Genomic DNA, 25,569 nt, shown 5'->3' with positions numbered 1-25,569 from the left:
TTACTAGTCAAGTATTTGGTGAAATGTCTGTCAATTGGGTTTGACTGATGTTTTTTTTTTTTCTCGTGGTTAGACTGAGACTGTGAGTTTTTGGAAGGAAGACCTCAGAGGTAATTTTCATCAAATCTTATCAAAGGTACATACTATCAACATGATTTTTCACTGTTGAGATTGACCTACATTACCTGATTGAGTTGGTGTTTGTCAGGTGTCTCCACTGTAAAGCTATTACCCATCCCCACCCTCTTTCCGTATCATATTCTTTCAGAGGAAGTTACTATGTGCAACCCACAGCTAAAGAATGGGTAGTTCTGTTTCATTTTCTAGAAGGCAGAATATCTGCATAAATTCTTTGGAATTCTTTATGGGATATTTGTGTCTTTTTCCCCATTTATTTATTCATGTTGTTATTCTTACCAATATGGACTCATGCATAACTATTTTATACTTTGGGATACGATCTAACGCTAATTGTCCTACTTCTCCCAGCCTTGGTCATTGGGAGCTCTTCAAGTTGGCTCCTTGTCCTAGGGAATATCTTCACCCCCCACAAACCATCTAACACAAGCCTAAATCCAATAGTAAGTGCTTTTCAACATCCTATCACTGAGTTGCCCCATGGCAATCTTGTGGGGGAATATCTTCACCCCCATCACCACGTTTGTTTCTTTGTTTCAGCTGAAGGATCCCTGGTGGTAGATCCTTTCCCTGAAGCTGTGGTTGATGTTTGTGAACAATAGAAGTCAATAGTGATGATTAATGCTTTTGCCACCTGATCTTGAAAACACTTTGTTTTCTCAGGTTTAAGTTTTACAAGTGTTGAACAGAATTTCCTACATTTAAAATCTTTAATATTTTTTTCCTTTTATTATTTCCATATTCTTATGCTTCTCAGATAGTTACAGCTGGTTTTGCAACTTTGTATTCAACTTCTTATTTTGGCTTCTTTACTTCTCTAGCTCACATGGGCACAATGTTGTTTCTTGGATCTGAGTGCCTTTTTTCCTTTTCCTTTGCTCGCTGGCCCAGACATTTGTTTTTCTAACTTTCTACTCTCAGAGCTTTGCCTTGACAAAGATGAAGTCGGTGAGTTTCCACGTTTGTCACACAACACTTTCAAGTCTTGACTATCTTGACCCTCTGGAGTAGGACAGTCCCACCTACTCAACTTCTATTAGACCAACATCTATTCTAGGTCAAGTCTTAACCTGTAATCATCTTGTCTGGCTTCCTTTTAGTAAGTTTTCCCTTTGCTTGATTTTCTTTTCATAAATTTTCCAAATATGTTCTCCAAATATGCCACCCCCTTTGGCAATAATTCTGTTCCTCTGAATATCACACAATAATTCTTGGAGTCATTTACCTCTCTCTTCCTGGGGTTTCCCTCTCAAATCTGACCAGATTTCCTTAACCACTTTATTGCTCTGTCCTAGTTTTTAAGGGATGGTTTGCTAGTTCTTACAAAATGTTGCTGCTTTAAGAGGGATCTTTTTAAAAATTTCTGAACTTAGTTCTCTCTAGGATGTCATTATATCTGCTCGCCAAGGCATTTCCTCTTTTTTATCTGATTGATTTTTTTAGGTACCAGTCTTCCTTTCTGAACTGGTGACAACTGAAATACATTGCCCTTCTCCATCACCTTCCTTCAGAGAAGTTAGACTTGAGCATTATCACTTTTTTAACTTTGTAGTTCTCTCTCCCAGCTCTTAGCATCTCATTTCTCCTTCATATCTGCCCAGCCTATGCCTTAAGACCCCAATATTTTTTTTAAGGAAATATCTTTCTCATTACTTCTCAGTTTGAAACGTTCTATTTTATTTTCCTTCTATTACCCTTGTTTTGATGGTAAGAAATAAGGCACTTGTTGAATCTACTTCAGTTTCTTCCTGGATCCTGGGGTAAATCAGAATCTCAGAGCTAAAGGCTGTCAGGCACAGACCTTTAAATGGCTTTCTCAATTTTTGGGCATTTAATAATCTCACTCAGTTATTTTTTGACCTCAGCCTAGGAAGAGAGCATTTTCTCTTTATAAAAAGAGTCCTAGTCCTTTTGATTTAAATATTAATAAAATCGACATCCCTTTTATGATTACAGCCATGGTTTGAACCTCTGAGCTCTAATAACTCGACTTTCTTCAATTATCAGATGCAGAGCCTACTGGAGACTGTATTTTTGAAGTCACAGAGGTCTAATGAGTGTGCCTCATGAATTTAAGTTTGGTGTTGTCTCTTCCATTGCTCGGCCACCCTAAGGGCACCTCACACACACACACACACACACACACACACACACACACACACACAATACAATTTGGGGAAGCTGAGATAGTAGGCAAGCATATTCGTGTCTGGAGATAAGATTTTTAAGCTACAATTCCACTAAAATTTGTAGTGCATTTTCAATCCAGCCACTGTTCAAATTTCTGGCCTAGTAGTTAGAGATCTGGCTAAGAAATCCATTAAAGAAAACAGCTGATGTTCTTTTATCACCTAACGCTTAGAAAAGTTTACTCAAGAAAATAAAAAAGGTTGTCTTTCCTTATAGTCTATTTTGTTCCAGGGACTAAATCTTCTGTGGCCTGTATTCATGAATGCCTAAGGTTTAATGCTACATCCCTTTAATGATAAAAACCCATCATGTGGTGCAATATAAGCCGTTGCAAACTACCAAGATTAATAAATTCGCATGGCCCACACTTACCAAAGCCCAAAGTCTAAGCGGGGTGTCTTGGTCCACTGAAACTCCTGTGTTTATGCTATGTAGGTCCCAGCATTCTTTCTAAAGAAAAAGCTTTCATTAGATTTAATCAGTTCAACTAAAATGTTTTCAGAGCATACAAGCTCCTGTGCTAGGAAATAAAATATATCTTCATTTGTGACAGTTGTGTTGCAATATAAGACCTGAAATCGCTGAGCAACTGCTTTAGTCACTAACATTTCTCCCATATGCTATCAAGTCATTCCTTTGGGCCTGGATAATATGTAAATGGTGGGACCTTCTCAATAATCTATTCCCTCTGGGAATCAAGTCCTGACCTTGAGCTAAGTTTGCTGGAAGTGGGTCTCTGCTACCACGGCCACTTAATTGTTATAGGTAGCCATGTTATATCTGTGATCCTCAGTTTCTTTTAGCCTGTGTTTTTTTGACATGTCTTCCTTTTCTGTGGAAGTTTCTCAGGAATTTTTAAGATCAGAATGGACAGTTTGAGGGGGGTTGAGGGGTGGCCAATTGTCCAATGCTTCAGGTCCCTCACGTCCACTTACCTTAAAAATACCTGTCTGTGGGGCACCTAAGTGGCTCAGTTGGTTAAGCGTCGGACGTTGGCTCAGGTCATGATCTCATGGTTTGTGAGTTCAAGCCTTGCGTTGGGCTCTCTGCTGTCAGTGCTGAGCCCACTTCAGATTCTCTGTCCCCCACTCTCTCTGCACCCCCTCATAATAAATATACATTAAAAAATTACCTCTTTGTGTCTGTCACTCTCTCACATACACACACATGCACAAACATTCTATTTAAAATTTCATTTGAATGGAAAGATTATGCTATAATGAGACATTTGAATGTCATTACCCTCTAAAGATATAATCATCCTTCCTTCCCCATCTTATTAGACTTCTTGTAGGGAACAAATAAAGTACATTTGTAAAAAAGACTAAAGGAACTTTAAAACATTATATGAATGAAAATTAATATTAGAGACCTTGCTTTTCTTGTTTACTGGTGTCATTCGGTCATTTATTTAGGCATTAATTCACAAATACTAACTTGGCATCAACTATGCACCAGGTATTTGTGGAGCTGAAACAGAAAAACAAATGAAGACCCATTGTATTAGTTATCTAGGGCTGTTGTAACAAAGTACCAGAAAATGAGTGACTTAAACAACAGCTTTTTTTGTTTTTTGTTTTTTTGTTTTTTTTTGTCTCACAGTTCTGGGGACTAGAAATCTGAAGTTAAGAGGTCAGCAGGATGGGTTCCTTTTGACAATCTGTTCTATGCCTCTCTCCTAGCTTTGGGGAGTTTGCTGGCAATCTTCGGTGTTCCTTGGTTTGTGGATGCATCATCCCAGTCTCTACCTTCATGTTCATGTGGTGTTTCTGTGTATGAGTCTATGTCTAAATTTCCCTCTTTTATAAAGACACCTGTCATATTGGATTAGGGGCCTACCCTACTCTAGTGTGACCTCATCTTAACTAATATATCTGCAATGGCCCTATTCCAAATAAAGTCACATTCTGAGGTGGGGGTTAGAAATTCAACATGTGAATTTTGGGGAGACATGATCCAGTCCATAAAAACTGCATACCATCTGCTTAAACTTAAAAGTTATAAATAAAATTAACAAGCTGTTAAAAATAATATGCTTTGTTCTCCTATTGCGACAAATGCATCTTCATAAACACCTGGAAAGGTAGGTTTTAATTTAGAATTCTTGGACTTCTTGAAGATTGTTGTCAGATTACAGTAGCCTGAAAAGGGCTGGCTCCCCTCCGGAGCCCTCTCTGTATGCCCCACTTTTTCTTCCTGCCTTGATCTGCTGTGGCTGCCTTCTGCACATCTGTGGACACTGTAGCTGACACATTCTGCATCCATATAACCCTGCGGGCAACCTCCCTTAGGCCACCACTAGGGCCTGTGCATTTCTCACACTGAAGATGCAGTCTCACTGTAGATGAATGTGCCTCTGTAAGAGGCCTGCAAAGGCTGTTCAGGCAGGGAGTTCTGGGATCCCTGTCCTGGAATGTGGTCTAGAAAGAGGGTTCTGGGGGTGATTAATGCTCATAACTGGAGGAAGCAAGATTCTCTATGGTGAGGGCCCCAGGACCCCCCCCCCACACACTTTGTGGGGGTCTAAGGTTGCATTGTCAGTGAACAAAACTTCTTTACAGTCTTGGGGTTTATTGTTTAGTGAAAGGAGACAAAACATAAAATAATAAACAAAAGAAGTAAACTGTATAGAATGTTCAAAGATGATAAGTGCACAAGAAAAAAAAGTAGAGCAGAGGGGGAAGGATCTAGTGTTTATCTGGGGATAGGGCAGGTTCCAATATTATAAAGACCTGTCAGTGTAGGCCTGACAGAGCTGGAAACATTTGATCGAGACTTGAAAGAGGTGAGAGGGTCAGGCAAGTGGATTTATGGGACCAAAGCACCTTTTGGAAAGCAGGAGCTTTCTGATAAAGATTCAGGGTGGAAGCATGCCTGGAGTGCTCAGGAAACAGAAAGGAGGCCAGTGCTTGAGTGCTATGAGCATAGGAGGATGTCATGGGAGTTAAAATCAGAGGTAGCTAATGGGAAGAACACAAAGGCCTTTTAGGTTATTTTAAAGTTTGGGGCTTTTACTCCGAGATTAGCAGTTCCTGGAGAGTTTTGAGCAGAAGAATGACATGATCCCTTTAGCTGCTGTGTTGAGAATAGACTATAAAGGGGACAAGGTAAGCATAGAAACAAAGAGACTATTTAGAAGAAGGTGAGTGTAGTAATCTGGGATAAAGATGACAGTAGTACCTTGAAGCAGAGTGGTAACAGATGGAAAGTGAAAAGCAGTTGGCTTTGGGCTATGTTTTAAGGTAGAGGCAATAGGAATTTCTGATAGACTGAATTATATTAAGAAAAAGGGGGGGAAGCTAGCAAGGATTACTTCAAGGGTTTTGCTCTTTAAACAGGTTTGAGGGGAAAAGATCAAGTGTCTCATTTGGGATATGCTGAGTTTGAGATATTTAATAGTAGGCAGTTGGATATGGAACTCTAGAATTTGGGAGGGGGATCTGGGCTGGAGTTATAAAACTGGGGATCATCAGCAAACAGGTATTTAAAGCCACGAGAATAGATATGATTTTTAGAGAGTGAAGGTTGATGGAGAATAGGACCCAGGAGTGAGCCCCGGGACACTCCAACATGGGAGGTTATGGAGATGATGTTCCTGCACAGAAAACTGAGGAGTCACCAATGTTACAGAAGGAAAGCACAAGAGGGTGTTGGGTGTCCTGGAAGCCAAGTAAAGCATGAGTACTGAGGAAGATGGAGTTACTGATTGTGTCAAATACTGCTGATAGGTTAGGTCAGATTGGAGCTGAAAATTGACCTTTGAATTTAGCTGTATGAGTCAGTAGAGATCTTGACCAAAGTAGTTATGGTGAAGTGTTAGGGGCAAATAGCTCCTTGGAAAGAATCTGAGAAAAGAATGCAAGCAGAGAAACTGGACACGGAGTAGGGACAACTGTTCTGAAGAGTTTTGCTACAAAGAGGAACAGGGCAATAGGTAAATATTTAAAAGAGGAAGGAGGGTCCTGTTAAGTTTTTTATTATGGTTGTAACATCATGTAACCATGTAACATCATGATTTTATGCTGACGAGAATTATCCCCAGTAGCAAATAAAGACATGAAGCTTTTGAACAGAAGGGAATTCCAGTAATGTTTGTGAGTACATAAGAGGGGTTGGGATCAAATGTACAAGTTGAGAGGTTGATTTTGTACAGGAGTGTGGATAGTTCTCCTATGGTAATAGGTCAGAAGGTGAAGTATAGGATCTTCTAGGTGGGTAGATGCTGTGGTGGAATCTGCAGAGGTCTTTTGACCGATTCCAATATCTTTTTTAAAAGTATATTTATTTATTTTGACAGAGAGAGAGAGAGAGAGAGAGAGAGGCACAAAGAGAGAGGAAGAGAGGTAGAATCCCAAGCAGGCACTGCACTGTTTGGAGCTTAAACCACTGAACCTTGAGATCGTGACCAGAGTCGAAACCAAGAGTTGGACTCTCAACTGACTGAGCCACCCAGGCGCCCCTGACTGATTCCTATTTCTAAGTGAAGTAGGAAACATCAACTTGAAGAGAGCATTTAGGGTAGAAGGTGCTAGGGTTTCAGCAGAGAGAAGAGCTTATAAGCATTGTCTAGCAGAAACAGAGAGTGAAGGGACCTGGAACATATGGAGTAATTGCCCAGCAGTACTGATGGCTTACTTGACTTGGATGATCATATATTTTATTGTTTTGTTTGTTTTTTTAAAAAATTCTATTTATTTATTTATTTTTTAAATTCACGTTAGTTAGCATACAGTATAGTCTTGGCTTCAGGAGTAGAACCCAGTGATTCATCTCTTACATATGACATCCAGTTCTCATCCTGAAAAGTGCCCTCCTTAATTCCCATCACCCATTTAACCCATCCCCCCCACCCACCTCTCCAGCAACCCTCAGTTCTCTGTATTTAAGAGTCTCTTATGGTTTGCCTCCATCCCTGTTTTTATCTTATTTTTCCTTCCCTTCCCCTGTTCATCTGTTGTGTTTATCAAATTCCACATATGAGTGAAATTTTGAATGGGATCACATCAACCCATACCAGGCACTCAAATATTTTCTTCTTTTAGTTTTTATTTTAATTCCAGTTATTAATATACAGTATTATATTTATTTCAGGTGTACAGTACAGTGATTCAACACTTCCATAAATCACACAATGCTCATCATGACAGGGTTCTACTTAATCCCCATCACCTATTTAACCCATTCCCAATCCTCTCCTCTCTGGTAACCATTTTCTTCTCTATAATTGAGTCTGTTTCTTTATTTGTCTGTCTCTCTCTCTTTTTCCACCCTTTTTCCTGTTTGTTTTGTTTCTTAAATTCCACATATGAGTGAAATCATGTAGAATTTTGTCTTTCACTGACTGACTTAATTTAGCTTAGCATTATACTCTCCAATTCCATCCATGTCATTGTAAATGGCAAGATTTCATTCTTTTTTATGGCTGAATAATATACATACACATGTATATATATACATACACATGTGTATATTATGTATATTACATACATAACACATGTATGATTCCATTATATATGTGTTACGTCTCCTTTATCCAATCATCAGTTGGTGAGCACTTTGGCTGCTTCCCTATCTTGGCTATTGTAAATAATGCTGCTGTAAATCTAGAGGTGCTGTATCCCTTTGGATTAGTATTTTTGTATTCTTTGGGTAAATACCCAGGAGTCAATTGCTGGATCTTAGGGTAGTTCTATTTTTAACTTTTTGAGGATCTCCACAAAAAAATACTGTTTTTCACAGTGGCTACACCAGATTGCATTCCCACCAACAGTGAATGAGTGCTCCTTTTTCTCCAAAAACACCTGTTGTTTTTATGCTGTTGACTTTAGCTATTCTGACAGGTATGAGGTGATATTGCAGTTTTGATTTGTATTTCCCTGATGATAAGTGATGAACATCTTTCCATGTGTCTGTTGCCCATCTGTATGTTTTCTTTAGAGAAATTCATGACTTTTGCCCAATTTTTAATTGGATTATTTGTTTTTTGGGTGTTGAGTTTTATAAGTTTTTTATATATTTTGGATAGTAACCCTTTATTGGATATGTCATTTGCAAATATCTTCCCCCATTCTGTAGGTTGCTTTTTAGTTTTGTTGATTCTTTCCTTCACTGTGCAGAAGCTTTTTATTTTGATATAATCCCAATAGTTTGTTCTTGCTTCTGTCTCCCTTGCCTCAGGAGACATATCTAGTAAGAAGCTGTCACGACTGATGTCAAAGAGATTACTGCCTGAGTTTTTTTCTAGGATTTTTATGGTTTCAGGTCTCACATTTAGGTCTTCAATCCATTTTTAGTTTATTTTTGTGTATGGTGTATTAAAATGGTCCAGTTTCTTTCTTTTGCATGTTGCTGTCCAGTTATTCCAACACTATTTGCTGAAGAGACTGTCCTTTTCCCATTAGATATTCTTTCCTGCTTTGCTGAAGATAAATTGACCATATAGTTGTGCATTCATTTCTGGGTTTGCTATTCTGTTCTATTGATCCATGTTTCTACTTTTTTGCCAGTACCATATTGTGTTGGTGACTACAGCTTTGTAATATAACTTGAAGTCTGGAATTGTGATGCCTTCAGCTTTGTTTTTCCTTTTCAAGATTACTTTGGCTGTTTGAGGTCTTTTGTGGTACCATCCAAATTTTAGGATTGTTTCTTCTAGCGCTGTGAAGAATGTTGGTGGTATTTTTGATAGCGGTTGTATTAAATATGTAGATTGCTTTGGGTACTATAGACATTTTAACAAAATTTGTTCTTCCAGTACATGAGCACGGAATGTCTTTCCATTTCTTTGTGTCTTCTTCCATTTCTTTTATCAGTGTTTTATAGTTTTCAGAGTACAGGTCTTTTACCTCTTTTATCAGGTTTATTCCTAGGTATTTCATGGTTTTTGGTGCAATTGTAAATGGGATTGATTCCTTGATTTCTCTTTCTGCTGCTTTATTATTGGCATGTAGAAATGCATCAGATTTCCGTACATTGATTTTGTATCCTGCAACTTTACTGAATTTATTTACCAGTTCTAGAAGCTTTTTTGGTGGAGTCTTTGGGTTTTTTATATAGAGTATCATGTCATCTGCAAAGAGTGAAAGTTTTACTTATTCATTACTGATTTGAATGTCTTGTATTTCTTTTTGTTGTCTGATTACTGTGGCTAGGGCTTCCAGTACTATGTTGAGTAAAAGTGGTAAGAGTGGGCATCCTTGTCTTGTTCCTGACCTTAGAGGAAAAGCTCTCAGGTTTTCCTCATTGAAGATGGTGTTAGTTGTGGGTTTTTCATAAATGGCCTTTATTATGTTGAGGTATGTTCCCTCTGAACCTACTTTATTGAGAATTTTTATTATGAGTGATGTTATACTTTGTCAAATGCTTTATCTGCATCTATTGAAATGATCATGTGGTTCTTAAACTTTCTCTTATTGATGTGATATATCACGTTAATGATTTGTGAATATTAAACCACCCTTGCAACCCAGGAATAAATCTCACTTGATCATGCCAAGTGATTTTTCAAAATGTATTGTTGGATTTAGTTTGCTAGTATTTTGTTGAGGATTTTTGCATCTATGTTCATAAGGGATATTGGCCTGTAGTTCTCTTTTTTAGTGGCGTCTTTATCTGGTTTTGGAATCAGAGTAATGCTGGCCTCATAGAATGAATTTGAAAGTGTTCCTTCCATTTATATTTTTTGTAACAGTTTGAGAAGAATAGGTATTAACTCTTCTTTAAACATTTGGTAGAATTCCCCTTGAAGCCATCTAATCCTGAACTTTTGTTTATTGGGAGTTTTTTTGATTACTGGTTTAATTACTTTGCTGGTTATCAATCTGTTCAAATTCTCTTTCTTCCTGTTTCAATTTGGGTAGTGTATATGTTTCTAGGAATTTATTCATTTCTTCTAGGTTGACAAATTTGTTGGCATAATGTTTTTCATAATATTCTCTTATAGTTGTTTGTATTTCTGTGGTGTTGGTAGTTACTTCTCTCTCATTTGTGATTTCATTTATTTGAGTCCTTTCTCAACTTTCATAAGTTTATCAATTTTATTGATTTGTTTTTCAAAGAAGCAGCAGCTGGTTTCATTGACCTATTTTTTTTGCTTCTAAATCCTTTATTTCTGCTCTAATCTTTATTATTTTTTTCTTCTGATTTTAGGTTTTGTTTGTTGTTATTTTTGTAGTTCTTTTAGGTGTAAGGTTAGGTTGTTTATTTGAGATTTTTTTTGCTTCTTGAGGTAGGCCTGCATTGCTATAAACTTCTCTCTTAGTACCACTTTTGCTGCGTCCCAAAGGTTTTTGATCATGTGTTTTCATTTTCATTTGTTTCCATATAGTTTTTTATTTCTTTTTTACATTTCCTGGTTGACCCATGTATTGTTTAGTAGTATTTAATCTCCACATATTTGTGGTTTTTCAGATTTTTTTCGTGTAGTTGACTTCTAGTTTCATAGCATTGTTGTCAGAAAAGATGCATGGTATGATTTCAATCTTCTTGAATTTGTTGAAGCTTATTTTATATTTTTATGTGATCTATTTTGGAGACTATTACACGTGCAGTTGAATGTATGTTCTGCTGTTTGAGGATGGAATGTTCTGCATATATCTGTTAAATCCATATATTCCAGTGTGTCATTCAAAGCCATTGTTTCCTTGTTGTATTTCTATTTAGATGATCTGTCTGTTGATGTTAGGTGTTAAAGTCCTCTCCTATTATTCTATTATTATGTATTAGTTCCTTTATGTTTGTTATTATTTTATATATTTGGATGCTCCTCAATTGGTTGCACATATATTTACAATTATTATATCTTCTTGTTAAATTGTCCCCTTTATCATTATATACTGTCCTTCTTTGTCTCTTGTTACAGTCTTTGTTTTAAAGTCTATTTTGTCTGATACAAGTATTGCTACTCTGGCTTTATTTTGATCTCCATTTGCATGATAGATGTATATCCATCCCCTCACTTTCAATCCGCAGGTGTCTTTATATCTAAAATGAATTTCTTATAGGCAACATATAGGTGGGTCTTGTTTTTTTTTATCCATTTTGTCACCCTATGTCTTTTTATTGGAGTGTTTAGTTCATTTACATTCAAAGTAATTATTGATAGATACATAGTTTTGTCATTTTATTATTTGTTTTATGGTCGTTTCTGAAGATTTTCTCTGATCTTTTCTTGTCTTCCTCTCTTTCATGGTTTGCTTATTTTCTTTAATTTTATATTTGGATTTATTTCTGTTTATTCTTGCACATTTATTAGTAGTTTTTGATATATGGTTGCCATTAGGTTTGTATATAGCCTCTTCTGCACATAGCTGTCTATATTAAGTAGATGGTTGTTTAAGTTTGAACCCATTCTTTACTCCTTTTCTCCCCATGCTTTAGGCATATGTTGTTATATTTTATATCCTTTTGTTTTGTGAGTTTCATGACTGAATTTTTACAGAAATATTCATTTTTACTGCTTTTGTGTTTCCTACCTTGATACTGTCACTGTTGGTCTCCTACTCAGAGTCTCCTTTAATATTCCTTGTAGGGCTGGTTTAGTGGTCACGAGCTTCTTTAGCTGTTGTTTGTCTAGGAAACTATCTCTTCTTCTATTCTGAATAGTAACCTTGTTGGAGAAAATATTTTTGGCTGCAGATTTTTCCCCTTCAGCTCTTTGAATATATCATGCCACTCCTTTCTAGTTTACAAAGTTTCTTTTGAAAAAATCTCCTGCTAGCTTTTTGGATTTTCCCTTGTAAGTTACTGTCTTCCTTTGTCTTGTTGCTTTAAAAATTTTGTTTATCACTATTTTTTGCCACTTTAATTACAAATGTGTCTTGATGTGGGTCTGCTTTTGTTGATTTTGAGAGTTCTCTGTGCCTCCTGGATATGGATATGTTTCCTTCCCTAGATTAAGAAAGTTTTCACCTATCATTTATTCAAATAAATTTCTGCTCCCCTCTCTCTGTCTTCTTCTGGGATTTCTATAATTTGAATGTTTTTACATTGGTGGTGTCACTGAGTTCCCTAAGCCTATTCTTATTTTGCATAATCTTTTCTGTCTTTTGTTTAGCTTGATTACTTTCCATTATTCTATCTTCTAGGTCACTAGGTCCTGTTCATTTCATCAAGCATGTTTCATTTTGTTTATTGAGCACTTTATCTCTACTATGTTATTTCTTATCTCTGTGTTAAGGGTCTCACTCATGTCTTCCACTTTTTTCTCAAGTCCAGTAAGTATCCTCATTATAATTGCTTTAAATTCTCTATCAGGCATGTTACTTATAGCTATTTTGCTTAGATCTCTGGCTATAGCCTAGTCCTATTCTTTCATTTGGGATAAATTTCTTTGTCTTCTCATTTTGCCTGCCTTTCTGTGTCTGTTTCTCTGTGTTAAGAAGGTCAACTATGTTTTCTGCTCTTGAAAGTGACTTTACATTGAAGAAATCCTGGAGTTCCCTGCAGTGCAGTCCCTGTTCACCAGAACCTGGCACTTCAGGAGAGTATCCTACATGTGTTGCTTATGCCCTGCTGTTGTGTCAGAGTCACTTTTCCTTTCAGTGCGGTCATCTGCATTGACTTTCTGCCTGCTGTAGGCTGGCACTCAAATGTTTTCAATGAATAAATTTTACAGTCCTTTATGTGTTTACATGGTTATGTAGATGACCATATCTAAGAGCTTAAATTACTTTTTTATTCGTTCACAGTGAAGCATTGAAAAAAAAAAAGCAAGAATTTAACTTTTTTAAGTAATTTAAATGGCAAGGATAAAAAAAACCAAACTCCTATTTTGTTCTCTTAAAGAATGTAGCATAGTGCTTTGAGTTGTACCTACTTTGTAGGTAGAAATCTGTAGGATTGTCTACTCAAGTCATGATGAGTACACAAGTAGCTTCAGAAGTAAGAGAAATTCTTGATGTGCAAAGAGAAGAGGTTTTGATCAGAGGGGAGAGTTTCAGAGTTTGACATTGTGGAGTTAAGGGATAATGAAATTTAAAAATGTGATCATGCCTCTGGTTGGGTGAAATCCAATGATGATTAATTGATTGGCATAGAAAAAGGCAAGAAACTGCAAAGAAGTTTCTTCCAAAAATTGGATTTAAGAATTTCAGGCATTTGTCCTTGTTTTTCTGATAGAAAATAATACATCATTCTGCTGGAGCTTACTAATTCCATAAATAATTCGATAAATAGGATTATAAGTCAGTATGCAGGTATGTATATTTACTTCAAAGTTAAAAATCTGTTACAGATATACTTAGATCTTAAATTAATTGATGAGATTTATGGCCGTATTTCTTGGAAACTACAGTCAGAGTGTTGCTTTTAACAGTAGGCACACAATTAAAAAATGTGAGCATGTGTTTGATTTAAAAGATATATTAAAATTAGGTGTTCTTTTATTTTACACAATAAATTGGCACTTTGTTAAGGAGAAAAGATTCTAAGAAAACAATGAAACACAAGTAGAGAATATATAACTCTAACAGACTAATTCTGATGTCTTTCTTTTGTGTGTCCTTGATACACTATGCTACCTTTGACAACAAAAACGTCCTGCTGTAGTGACAAAGAGGCCTAGAAGTGGAAAAAGATATAGGTAGTTACTGAATAATGCATTCATTGATAGAAATGGTCAAATTATACAGTTTCCTAGTGGATACCATTTTTCTTCATTGAGTGGGACAGTATAAAGTTGGATGTTAATTGCTCCCACAAATATGCTTTTGCTTTTCACAATAAGCATTAAAACATATCCTTGGAGCTCTGTGACTTCATCATACACCACCTGAAAAGGGAATAATGAAAATATAAATCAGATATGCTTAAATGCACTTTTTAAAAAATATTGCTTTTAATAAAAATATTTAGCCGTTAATATCATTTAGCTTGCAACAGATATGTTAATGTAGGATCTTTCATTTCTAACTGTAATTCTGGAAAGCTAAAGGTTCTCTTAACATAATGGAGTTTAATGACAGAATATTTCTCTAAGAAGCTTAGAATTTATTCTGATTCCATTAATAATTGTCCATCCCAAATTTAATATGACTGTAAATTATTCTCTAGGAGGAAATTTAAATACATCACCTTTTAACTGTCCTTGAATTTATTGTGCCACATGGGACCTTGAACATTATCTTTCTTTGTTGAAGACTAATGAGGAGAGCAGGCCAATCTCCATGATTTCCTTGTGTTAATTTAGTGCAGTACAACAATATTTCCTTCTACATGGGAAGAATTAATTCTATGCTAACTTTAATTTATTTAAAATTGTTTAATTTTTAATTATGAAAACACATGCTTATTAAATAAAATATGGATGAAACAAAAAAAGGAAAATCTATATTTCTACCATTGGGAGATAATTACAGTTAATATTTGATGTTTATCTTGTTTTCTATATATAATTACTTTTTAAGAACTGAGCTGTAATTATGCTGTATGTACAGTTTTGTGTCTTGCTCTTTTTCACTTGCTAGTCATATAACTAGTTTCTAAAAAGGGATCTGTTCAACTGTGTGTTATAATTTCCAGGAAGTAAATTATGGGCATTACCACTGGGTGCCTACAGTAGTAAAGAAACTTCAGAAGTGTAGTACTATCAAGAAATTAGTTACCCATCATAAAGGGAGGGGAGACCTGTGTATAAACCCAACATGGTTGCCAGGGAAACTCCTCAGAACACATTTAGAAAAGGAGTTTCATATGCTACTACAAACTTGCTTGCTTTTTATAGCCAAGCTACAAGATAGAAATAAAGTGTTCTCTATATGTACAAAAAAGAAGCAGAGGAAACAACTTGAGGGGGAAACCCTTTCAGTCAGTTGGGAGGTCTCCTCAGTGTATATGGATATGGTTTCTGGTCCATCACATTGCATTTGTCTACCATTTATGAACCCATGAAGTTATTGATGAAGTTCCATTCAAGAGCCATCTTTTAGCTGTTCTGAACAATGATTTCCTTATCAAATAAACAATTCAATCAAGGGACATGAGATGTGATATAACAGGTTAATCCAGTCTACCCTGCTTCATGTGACAGCTCCTGGCTACCTCCTCTTCTAGAATCCTATTCTCATTCCAAACAGAATATTATCTTTTCAGTTTCTTAGGACTGCTGATTCAGATTATTCCATTTCACTTATTGAGTTCCCCTGAGATAGTAAAGGAGTTTAAGCGCTGCCTTAAAAATCTCAAAACGCTATTACATTAATTATTCTTCATTACCAGCAATGGGATGCCCAGCATAGACTCTGTGAGCCACATCTCCTCCTGAACTCTTATCTTTCCAGGACTATAGAGTAAGCTCCTTTTCTTTTTCTCCACAGTGGCTATTTTGAACTGTTTAAACTATCTTCCATTTTCCTCTCCACAATACTTTCAGCAGGTAAACTCATTTATTTTACAGAGAAAATAGATGAAGGGGCCCTTAAAGTGTGACTGTATGTGAAATAGAAAAATGGAGTAAACCTAACTATTAGGGCTTTGCAAAAGTCTGGCTTAAGAACTCTGTGAATTATATAAATAAGCTCTAAAGATACAAATTTCTATGACATAATAATTTGTATGCATTTATGGTCACCTATATGTTTTTTCATTTGCATAATAATAATGGTGATAATAACATTTGCCTTTTAGCACTGTAGGGAGAATAAGTGAGATAATGAATGTAAGCCTTACAACAAAGCCTGGTACCTATTGAACACTAATAAATTATAGTTGAGAAAGATCCATCAAATACACAAAAAGGAACAGCTGTTTCTTGCTATTTTGCATTAGTTAACTGGAGAAAACAGTTCCAGACAGAATTGAGCCTCCCTGGTATTTGGCAAGTTGAAATTCTCAAAAAATGACTTTAAGAATTAATTGCCTTTCTGGTTAAAATACAAACATTTGAACTCTAGAGGTTACACCCTGTGCTTCATTAGGCAAAAGTTATTTCCTTAAAAGTAACTCAAGTTTTATAAACATGCAATCATTATACATCATAGATAATATAGATCTATTTTAATTGCTTTACTGTATCCATAACATTGTTAAAAAAAAAAAGCACTCTTATTTGTTGTGATGAGCACTGGGTGATGTATAGAAGTGTTGAATATTATACGCCAGAAACTAATATTACTCTGTATGTTAACTAAGTGGAGTTTAAATAAAAACTTAAAAAATAAAGAAAAAAATAAACACTCTATTCTTACCGCGCAATGACTAATTAGTGGGTAATGGTAGAGAAGTATGCAGATGATTATATTCTTTGAGACTTTTTCACCAAATGATTTAATATGAATATTCTGTCTTCACATAAACAGAACCAAAAATGCACAGCTCTTTCCATTTAACTTTATGATACTTTTTACTTATAGACATGAGCCAGGTCTTCATTGCCTTCTGACAAATACTGAATTTGTAGGCTTTAAATTATCTCATCAAACAGAAAAAAACCTTGTTTAGGGTAATTAATATCTGTTAACTTGTATACAAGCACTCACCATATGTTATTTGCCTTGAGGGCATAGTAAATAATTCTGAAGTGTATTTAGCATATTTAGAGTGACTTCAGTGGAAGAACAAGAACATGGAAACCAAAATGTGTCTAGTACTGGTGGTAAGGGGAGCAAGGAGGCAGGATAATGAAAAGGAGAGTTCAAAATAAGTGAGAACAGGAAAACTCTGTGGGTGTGGGAGGAAAGGACCAACGGCATAACTTAGTGGGGTCGGTATGAGTTTAAGAATCTGGCAGTTTTAGACTTGAAAACTAGTAGCTGGATCCTGGTCGAAATGTTTGACATCAAGGTCTCAATGTCTTCATTTACAAATCGAGTTTTCATCATGTTATGAATATCAAGTGAGAGGATGTTACAGATAACCATAGCTATGACTTACTGAGTGTACCATACACTTACTGCTATGCAAGATAATCATTCACATTCTGCTAGATAATCATTCACATTCCGCAAGATATTTTAAGATCTGTGAAACATGTAGAATGTTCCTGTTCTGTTCTAATTTCCCCTTTATACTTTATAACAGAACAGTACTTAAGAAAGGAATACAACGTACAATATGCATTGGCTATAAGAATATAATTATGCCCTAAAATACGATCTGTTTTTCTAATGAATCATTGCAAAAAATGATGGTTTTTAACCACATGCCAAAGGTAACAGAGTGAAAAAGAGCAAGGGCATTAGCGCCAGGATCCCAGCTCTGTGTCTTAAAAGCTGAAGGGCAGTTTTGTGAGCATGCTTACTGCCAGCCCCACCCACCTCCAGTCCAGTCATGTCTACAACAGGGATCTATACATGATAGGGATTTTCAGGGAGACTGCTGGCAAAGTCTGTTGGGAATCACTCTGGGAAGTGTCAAATAGACAAATTTGGCCCTGTATCAAAGAAAGTTTAGTATCTAAAGGGTGGATATAAAAGGGACCCTTGGCAGTGTCCCTGACCCAGCCTTTCTCAGTCTGGGTATTAGGGGGAAAGAGAGAACTATGAATAAAAATGGAAATAATTATTTTCATGAAAACCTTTGTAAGACATTGGTGATGCAATGTAATATGCACTTTGTATTCCTTTAAGAGATTTATATAAAAAGGGGAGTGAGGTCATTCTCTCCCACTTCCCAGAACATTGCCTGGCTTCGGCAGTTTAAGAAATCCCAGCCATACTGAGTGGTTGATGTAGCAGTATTTGGGAAGCAAAGCAGGGGACAAGTTAAAAACGAGGTGGATGCCATGTGATAATTTTCTGGGCTTCCGAGAAAACATATGTAAATTGTTGCTGAGGGTGCCCAGAAATATTTGAGGGGTTTGGCACAGAGATGAGGCCTCCAGCAGCACAGTAGAGGGCAAGAGAAAGTAAAACCAGAGTTGAAACCGGTGTACTTTTTTTGGCATTTCTTATAACTATTCTTGTATTGATACAAGACACAGAACAAAATGGGAGAAAAATTAAAATGTTGTCTTCTTTTTATTCTCATCACTTTCTAAATTCAACCAGCTTCCCCACCAAACTTGTTTATAGGGTGATCATTACTATTAAAATAGTCACTTATCCACATATTAATTAACATTTCTGCTTATTTGAGTTATGTAGAGATCAGAGTGTACTAGGCATAGACTATGGACTATTGTTGAAATAATTTTAAAAGTTTCCAAACAGTTTTAAAAGTGTTTAAAATATATAAACAGTGTGTCCAAGCTACAAGTACTGGCTGACGAAAAAAGCATTGCAGTGATTTCTAATCAATGGGCCACGAATGTGGGAGGACCCAGAATTATGCAAGCCATCAGAAAACTTATGGAAATAATAAGCAATATAAAATAATCTCCATGCATGTGTATTTATTATTTAAAAACATTGCTTTAAAATATTGCTTGAAATAAATAAAACACAAGTTAATTTAAACTCCTGAATTGTCAGTGGCTTTTTGTCCTTATGTCCCTCCTTGGCTTACAAATGCTGAAGTATAGCATTAAGTCTAGAGAAATTTCTTGATATTGATGTAGGGGGTCTTGTACTGAAAACATATGGAAACAAATGATCTACTACTGGGAGAGTATATCTCTAGCTGCTGATATCATGATAAATAATAAAATTTCAGAAGATCTCTCCTTACTAAATTATATGTATAAATATATATGCATTTTTACACATCCATATAAAGCATCACTTATAAAACTACCCCAAATATTAAATTCCATAAATCTTTTTAGAAACAGCTAAATTTTAAAGATACTAAAAAAAACCCAAAAAACAAAAAGGTATTTCCTTTGCCCTCAAGAAATTTACAATATACTAGAAGAAAAAAAGCATGTAGAACTAAGTAAAAGATGGCAAGTGTGGCATAAGAGTCTAGGAGGGAGTAGTTCCCAGAATGCACATTTGAGGTAAGCTTCAAAGTTGACAGAGAAGAGCAGAAAGGGTGAAGGGAACGAGCTCCATCACAGAGGTCCTAAGGATTGTTCAGGGAATGACAAGCTGTCTTATGTGACCTGACAATAGGATTAGGTGTGAAGAAATAAAAGGTAATGAGCACACATATATTCCTGACCTATTGTTTTTAAGTTTATTCATTAATTTTGAGAGAGAGAGAAAGCACAAGTCAGGAAGGGGCAGAGAGAGAAGGAGAGAAAGAGAATCCTAAGCAGGTGCTGCACTTTCAGAGGAGCCCAACACAGGGCTTGAACCCACAAACCATGAGGTCATGATCTTAGTTGAAGTTGGATGCTTAACTGGCTGAGCACGAGGCTCAAACACATGAACTGTGAGAAATCATGACCTGAGCTGAAATCAAATGCTTAACCGACTGAGCCATCCAGGAGCCCCCTGACTTATTTTTGACAAAGTTACAAAGACATTTGGTGGATTGCTTTTTCAATAAATGATGCTTGAGTAATTGGCATTCCTAGGTTAAAACAACAACAACAACAACAAAATGAACTCCAACTTAAACCCCATACTTCATTCAAAAATTAACTCACAATTAATGGGCTTAAATATAAAATGTAAAACTAGAAAACAGGAAAACTAGAAGAGAAAATATTTAGGACTAGTGCTAGGTGAAGTTCTTAGATTTGCTACCACATATGCAGCCAAAAAAGGAAAAATTGATAACTTGTACAAAATCAAAATTAAAACTTTTAATTTGAAAGACCCTGAGAAGAGGATGAAAAGTAGTCATGGAAGACAGGTAGAAAATATTTGCAAGCCACTTATTTGACAAAGGACTACTATCCATAATATATAAAGAACTCTCAAAACTCAGCAGCAAAAATACAAACTACTCAATTAGCAAATGAGCAAAGACATGCAGAAACCTATCACTAAAGAGGATGGTAAATAAGCACATGACAAGAAGTTCAGCATCATTAGTTATTAGGTAAGTGCAAATTAAAACCACAATGAGGCACACTCAATACCTATCAAAAGGACTAAAATTAAAAAATAGCTGGCATAGATGCAGAGAAAACTGGATGCATTACTGGTAGGAGTATAAAATGGTATAGAAAAAGAGTATGGCAAGTTCTTTTTTTTTTTAAAAACCTAATATGCCATTACCATATATTCCAGTAATTACATCTTGAGCGGTTATCTATGAGAAGTTACAACTTATGTTTGCACAGAAACTTATCCGTCAATGTTCACAACAGCTTTGTTTGCAATAGCCCAAGCCAAAAATAACCCAGATGTCCTTTAATGGGTGAACAGTTAAGGAAAATGTTATACTTCTATACCATGACTACTACTCAGTGGTGAAAAGAAAAAAAACTATTGAGACATGCAGCTACTTGGATAGATTACTAGGGCATTATGGTGAGAGAAAAATGTTAGTCTCAAAGTGTTACAAACTGCATGATTCCATTTATATAACATTTGAAATAACAAAATTATAAAGATGGTGAGATTACTAGTAGACAGTGATGGGGGAGTGGGCATTAGAGTGAGGGATGTGTCTGTGGCTATAATAGAGTAGCACCAAGGGTCTTTGTGATGGAACTGTTCTGGACCTTGATGGGGTGATGGTCACACAAATTTATACATGTGATAAAAATGCATAGAACCAATTGGAATGAAAATAAAAATGCATAGAACTAAATACAACAAAATGCATAAGAACACATGTAAAACTGGCAAAATGTCAATGAGGTCAGTGAATTGTAATCAATGTCAGTTTCCTGGTTGTGATACTGTACTCTAGTCATGCAAAATGTTACCATTGGGAGAGAGTAGCAAAAGGTTATTTGAATTTTCTCTGTATTATTTCTTCCAACTGCATGTGAATTTACAATGATCTCAAAACATTTTTTTTTAGTTTATTTATTGAGAGAGAGAGAGAGAGAGAACGAGTGTGCAGAGGAGGGGCAGAGAGAGAGAGAGAGAGTGGGAGAGAGAGAATACCAAACAGGCTCTGCACCATCAGTACTGAGCTCGATGTGCGGATTGAACCCACAAACTGTAAGATCATGACCTGAGGGGAACCAAGAGTCAGATGCCCAACCAACTGAGCCACCCAGGTACCCCAAACAATCTTTTTAAAAGTATATAGGGATGATACATAATCCATGAGGCAATGAGGAACTTTCAAAAGAAATTTCAATAGTAGAAAATATAAATATGACTGGCTTTTGAAAGACACCTTAGGTAGAAATGTGAATGATTTGATTGAAAAACACAAGAGGCAGATAGGAGGCTATTCTATAGTAGCCAAAGTCACAGGGACCTCAAACGAAGAAGCAGTGATGGGGCAGACAGAAGGTGATGGGTTTAAGAGGCAGGTGGCTGTACATATAAAAAACTTTTAAAATGACAAAACTTAGGGATTAGTTGGAAAAGTGAGAGAGAGGGAAGTGTCATTAGAAGATATCTTTTTAGATGGGAAACAGAGGAGGGAACTCTGGTTTAAAAGTGCCTAGGAGACATTCAAATGGAGCTCTTTAGTAATCAGGCAGAAGTACAGAAGGTCAAAAATTTAAGGCAGAAGCCAAGGCTTGAGGAATAGATGTAGATGCAACTTACAGAGAGGTGTTAAATGAAAAATTTTTAGGTATATAAGATAATTTTGAGACTATCTATCAAGAGGAAATGAGGGTAGATCATGGAACAGCAAACAAGAATATTTTTCAGAGGAAGAATGGCAAAGAACAAAATTAAATGAGTGGTTAGAGAAGATGGAGGGAGTTCAGAAGAGGTAAGACTCAAGCAAAAGGGGGGTGTCAAAAAGAGGGTGCAGTTGGCAGCGTGGCTGTAGAAATGTTCAGGAGAGTAGAGCCTAAGGGTTCATTAGGCTCACTGAGCAATTAGGAGTCTACTGATGTCACTCTTAATAAAGCAGCATCTTTAAGTTCAAAATCCACACTGCAAAGGATTAAAGAATGAAAAGGAAGTGATGAAGTGAGAGCAGGAAATGTGAGTTACTTTTGCAAAAGTTTGGAGGCAATAGGGAGGGAAAGAAAATGTGGGTGCTTTAGAAAGGCTGAGTTCAGGAGTTTGTTTTGTTTTTTTTTAAATTTCTGACCTAACCAGTGGATGAAGTAGCCTTAAGAAAGGCAAACAAATTCACATCCGAGCAAGGTACAGAGGAGATGAGAAGGGATGGAGTCAGGAGAATAAATGTGGGGTTTGCCTCAGAAAGAAGTTAAGGGTTTGGATATTCAAATTGTGAAACACACGTGAATTAGAGAGCTATATATAATATAAATTAATTTTATTGGTGGTTTGTACTTGTTTATTGTTTTTCATTTTTTCAAAGGAGATTTTATGAAGTTTATTGTTATACACAGGATATACTATGATAAAGTTATTAGGTAAAGAAAACCAGGTAAGGGAAAATAAGGTTAGAGAAAATAAGATGAAGTCAGGGATAATGTTAGGCAAAACAAACGCCATCGTGGGCTCTTGCTGGAGGATAGCCAAAATTTGAAAATTGGTTCATAAATGCTTTGAAAGCAGAATCTGTATTTTCCAGTTCCCATAGCATCGAGAACAGTGATCAGCACACAGTGGCTATTTTGTGAAATGTCTTCCCTTTATGGAATAATGCTTCCAATTACTGCACATTTTCCATATTTGGTTGTTAAGCTGAAAAATGGTAAGAAAAATACAAAGTGACCGGACAAGAGATGAATCATACTCACAATTTCATTATAAGTGGGGTCGGTACATTTTGGAACAGATTTTGTTTTCCTCCTACGAACTTCACTGGGATATGGTAAAAGATAAAATTCAACATGTGCACTGGGCGCAGAGCCATCTGGGAGATGCTGCAAAGGAAAATGGTTATAAATATTAATGCGTGTTGCTATCAAAGAAAACAAATACAGAGCTACTAAATATCGAGACCAAAGGCAGGATCAAAATTTATTACAGTACTGTTTACCAGAAAATAAGAGAACAATCAAAAGAAATTCATCATTGCTCAAAAATATTCCCAAAGCACAGTGTAAAAGAGTAAAATCATCGATCTTAAATTAAGTGTTGTGTCAGAGAACTATATTTAAAAGCTTATTAAATGTAATTTACTTTAGTTTTTTATGGTAGAAAATAAATTTGCAGTTCTGACAGAAATGGTCAAGAGATAAATATAAACCACAGGCAGAGATAGGAATTAAGTGCCTCAGGATACTGTCCACCACTTGAAAATTAAAAAATGCAAGTTTAACACATAAAATAAAATGTAGCATTTAATGATAAGTATATGCATATTATGTAATATCACATTTTAAAGCAGAATGTAATTAATATACCAGTTAGACCTGCAACTTTAATATAGTTAAAAGATTTTAAGATAGTTATGATAATTTTATTATAAATTACCCTAAAATATATTGGATAACCCCTTTCAAACTATATTCTTTATTATTATTATTATTATTTTTTGTTTGTTTGTTTTGAGAGAGAGAAATATAGATTGAGATGGGGAGGGTCAGAGAGAGACGGTGACACAATCCCAGGAAGGCTTCACACCCTCAGTGCACAGCCCAATGCCGGGCTTGAACTCACAATCTGTGAGATCATGACCTGAGCCAAAATCAAGAGTTGCATGTGTAACTAACTGAGTCACCCAGGCACCCCTCAAACTGTGTTCTATGGAGCCTCTAAAGTTGCCTAAAATACTGCCTGATGGGTAGATTAATGTTGTTAAATATCTAGATCTTTGGACCCCCTGTCCCCAGGTTGTCCTAAGTGGCCTCCCAACTTCCTTCCTTCCCAGCTTCCCCATTCTGGCTGCAGAACTTCTCTCCTTCTTCTTTTCCACCTTTCCTTATTATGGATATTTTTATTTCTTAATAGTCATTTGAAGAATAAGTCCATTGTTTCAAAAATTTGGAAACCACCAAACTTCAAAGAAATGTGTTTCACCTTTATCATCTTGACCAAATGGAGAATAAATCATACTAGAACTCCAAATATCTAGTTTGATAAATGTTAGTTTGATAAATGTGTAATTTATATTTAAAGAGGATGATTTAAAAGTCTAATTTGAGAAATTTTTATTTGGTTGACTATATTCTAAATATTAAGTTGGTAATTTTTAACAAATACATTTTACTGTTCTGAATCACAATGACATTTATATGTTAACATCCAGTGCCCCAATGTCATTAGCTTTAATTGTATATCTTTCTTTGGCACTCAAAAAAAACATAGTGGAAAGTAAGAAAATATGATATATATTATAATAGTACTAATTTTTACTCAGTTCTAATTTACAGGGTGAAAAATACATTAGGAAAATTTTGTACTTTATTATTACCGACAAATTAGGTATAATACATCTGGATACACCATATGTCAGAATGCTAAGATTGTCAAAATTGCTGCTTCAGGTAGAGCTCAAGGTTTCTTTCCTCCATTGAAAACCTCTCCAGGATAAAAATCTCTGAAATGTTTCAATGGGATAATGGAATCTTCGGTGATGCAGAAAGGAATTGCTATTAATATTTGAGAGAGTGCTTTTACTTTTTTTGATTTGGTGTGGTTTGGTTTGGTAAGAAGGATGAAGGGAGAGTAATGTTTTGCTCTGTAATTCTCTCTTGTCTGCCATGGTGTTTGAGGATACTGCACCTATAATCCCTGTATGCTCCAGCTTAGTGGTTAGAATCATGGTTCTGAAAATGGACTTTTTAATTGCAATCTGGGTCCCCAAATTTGCCAGCTATGTGGCTTTTGGCAGTCATCTTAACTTTTCAGTGGATCTGTTTCCTAACCTGTTGAAGGAGGATAAAGGTGATATATGTCTTAACAGCATTTAAAAGACAAACCATGTAATGTGAAATAGAGTAAGACCTGATAAATGTTTGGTACTATTTTTATTTTCTATAAATTAAATTTAAATTAAACATAAATATACTATATGCACTGGTTGGACAAGATATCCCTAATGTACTATGACATTTATGAGCAGAGTTCTTAACCTTGGCACTATTGACATTTGGGCCACATAATCCTTTGTTGTAGGAGGTTGTTCTGTGCATTGCAGATATTTTAACAGCATCACTGACCTCTACCCACCAGATTCCAATAGCACCATCCTTCCAGACATTGCTAAATATCATTTGGGGCACCAAATTAACCCTAACTAAGAACCGTTTAGATGACTCCCAAATAAAGAATCTCTAGTTCATCCTTAGAATCCAAGCCTAGTGACCTGTGAATATTTCCATCCGGATATCTTCTTGGCACACTTATATAAAATCTAACCAAAATCTGTTGTCTATCCTTCCTTACACTCCCAAACAAAAATTTCGAGGTTGTT

At 35.9% G+C, this 25,569-nt stretch overlaps 1 protein-coding gene across 4 annotated transcripts in view; it reads right to left on the bottom strand.

Moving 5' to 3' along the window:
* Positions 1-13,512: 13,512 nt before the first annotated feature.
* Positions 13,513-25,569, bottom strand: part of PIK3C2G (phosphatidylinositol-4-phosphate 3-kinase catalytic subunit type 2 gamma) — a 347,688-nt gene continuing 335,631 nt past the window's right edge. For all 4 annotated transcript variants that reach the window (XM_006933551.4, XM_019834592.3, XM_045061452.1 and 1 more), the window contains 2 exons: positions 22,949-23,074; positions 13,513-14,098 (listed from right to left, as the gene is read on the bottom strand). In XM_006933551.4, coding sequence (XP_006933613.3) covers positions 13,946-14,098; positions 22,949-23,074 — 279 coding nt within the window. In that variant the 3' untranslated portion in view covers positions 13,513-13,945. The remainder of the gene's footprint in view (positions 14,099-22,948; positions 23,075-25,569) is intronic.

This window comes from Felis catus, chromosome B4 (assembly GCF_018350175.1).
Source record: "Felis catus isolate Fca126 chromosome B4, F.catus_Fca126_mat1.0, whole genome shotgun sequence".
In the NCBI taxonomy this organism is placed as follows: domain Eukaryota; kingdom Metazoa; phylum Chordata; class Mammalia; order Carnivora; family Felidae; genus Felis; species Felis catus.
The sequence above is the reverse complement of the archived record's forward strand: the minus strand, read 5'-3'. Positions and strand labels throughout refer to the sequence as shown.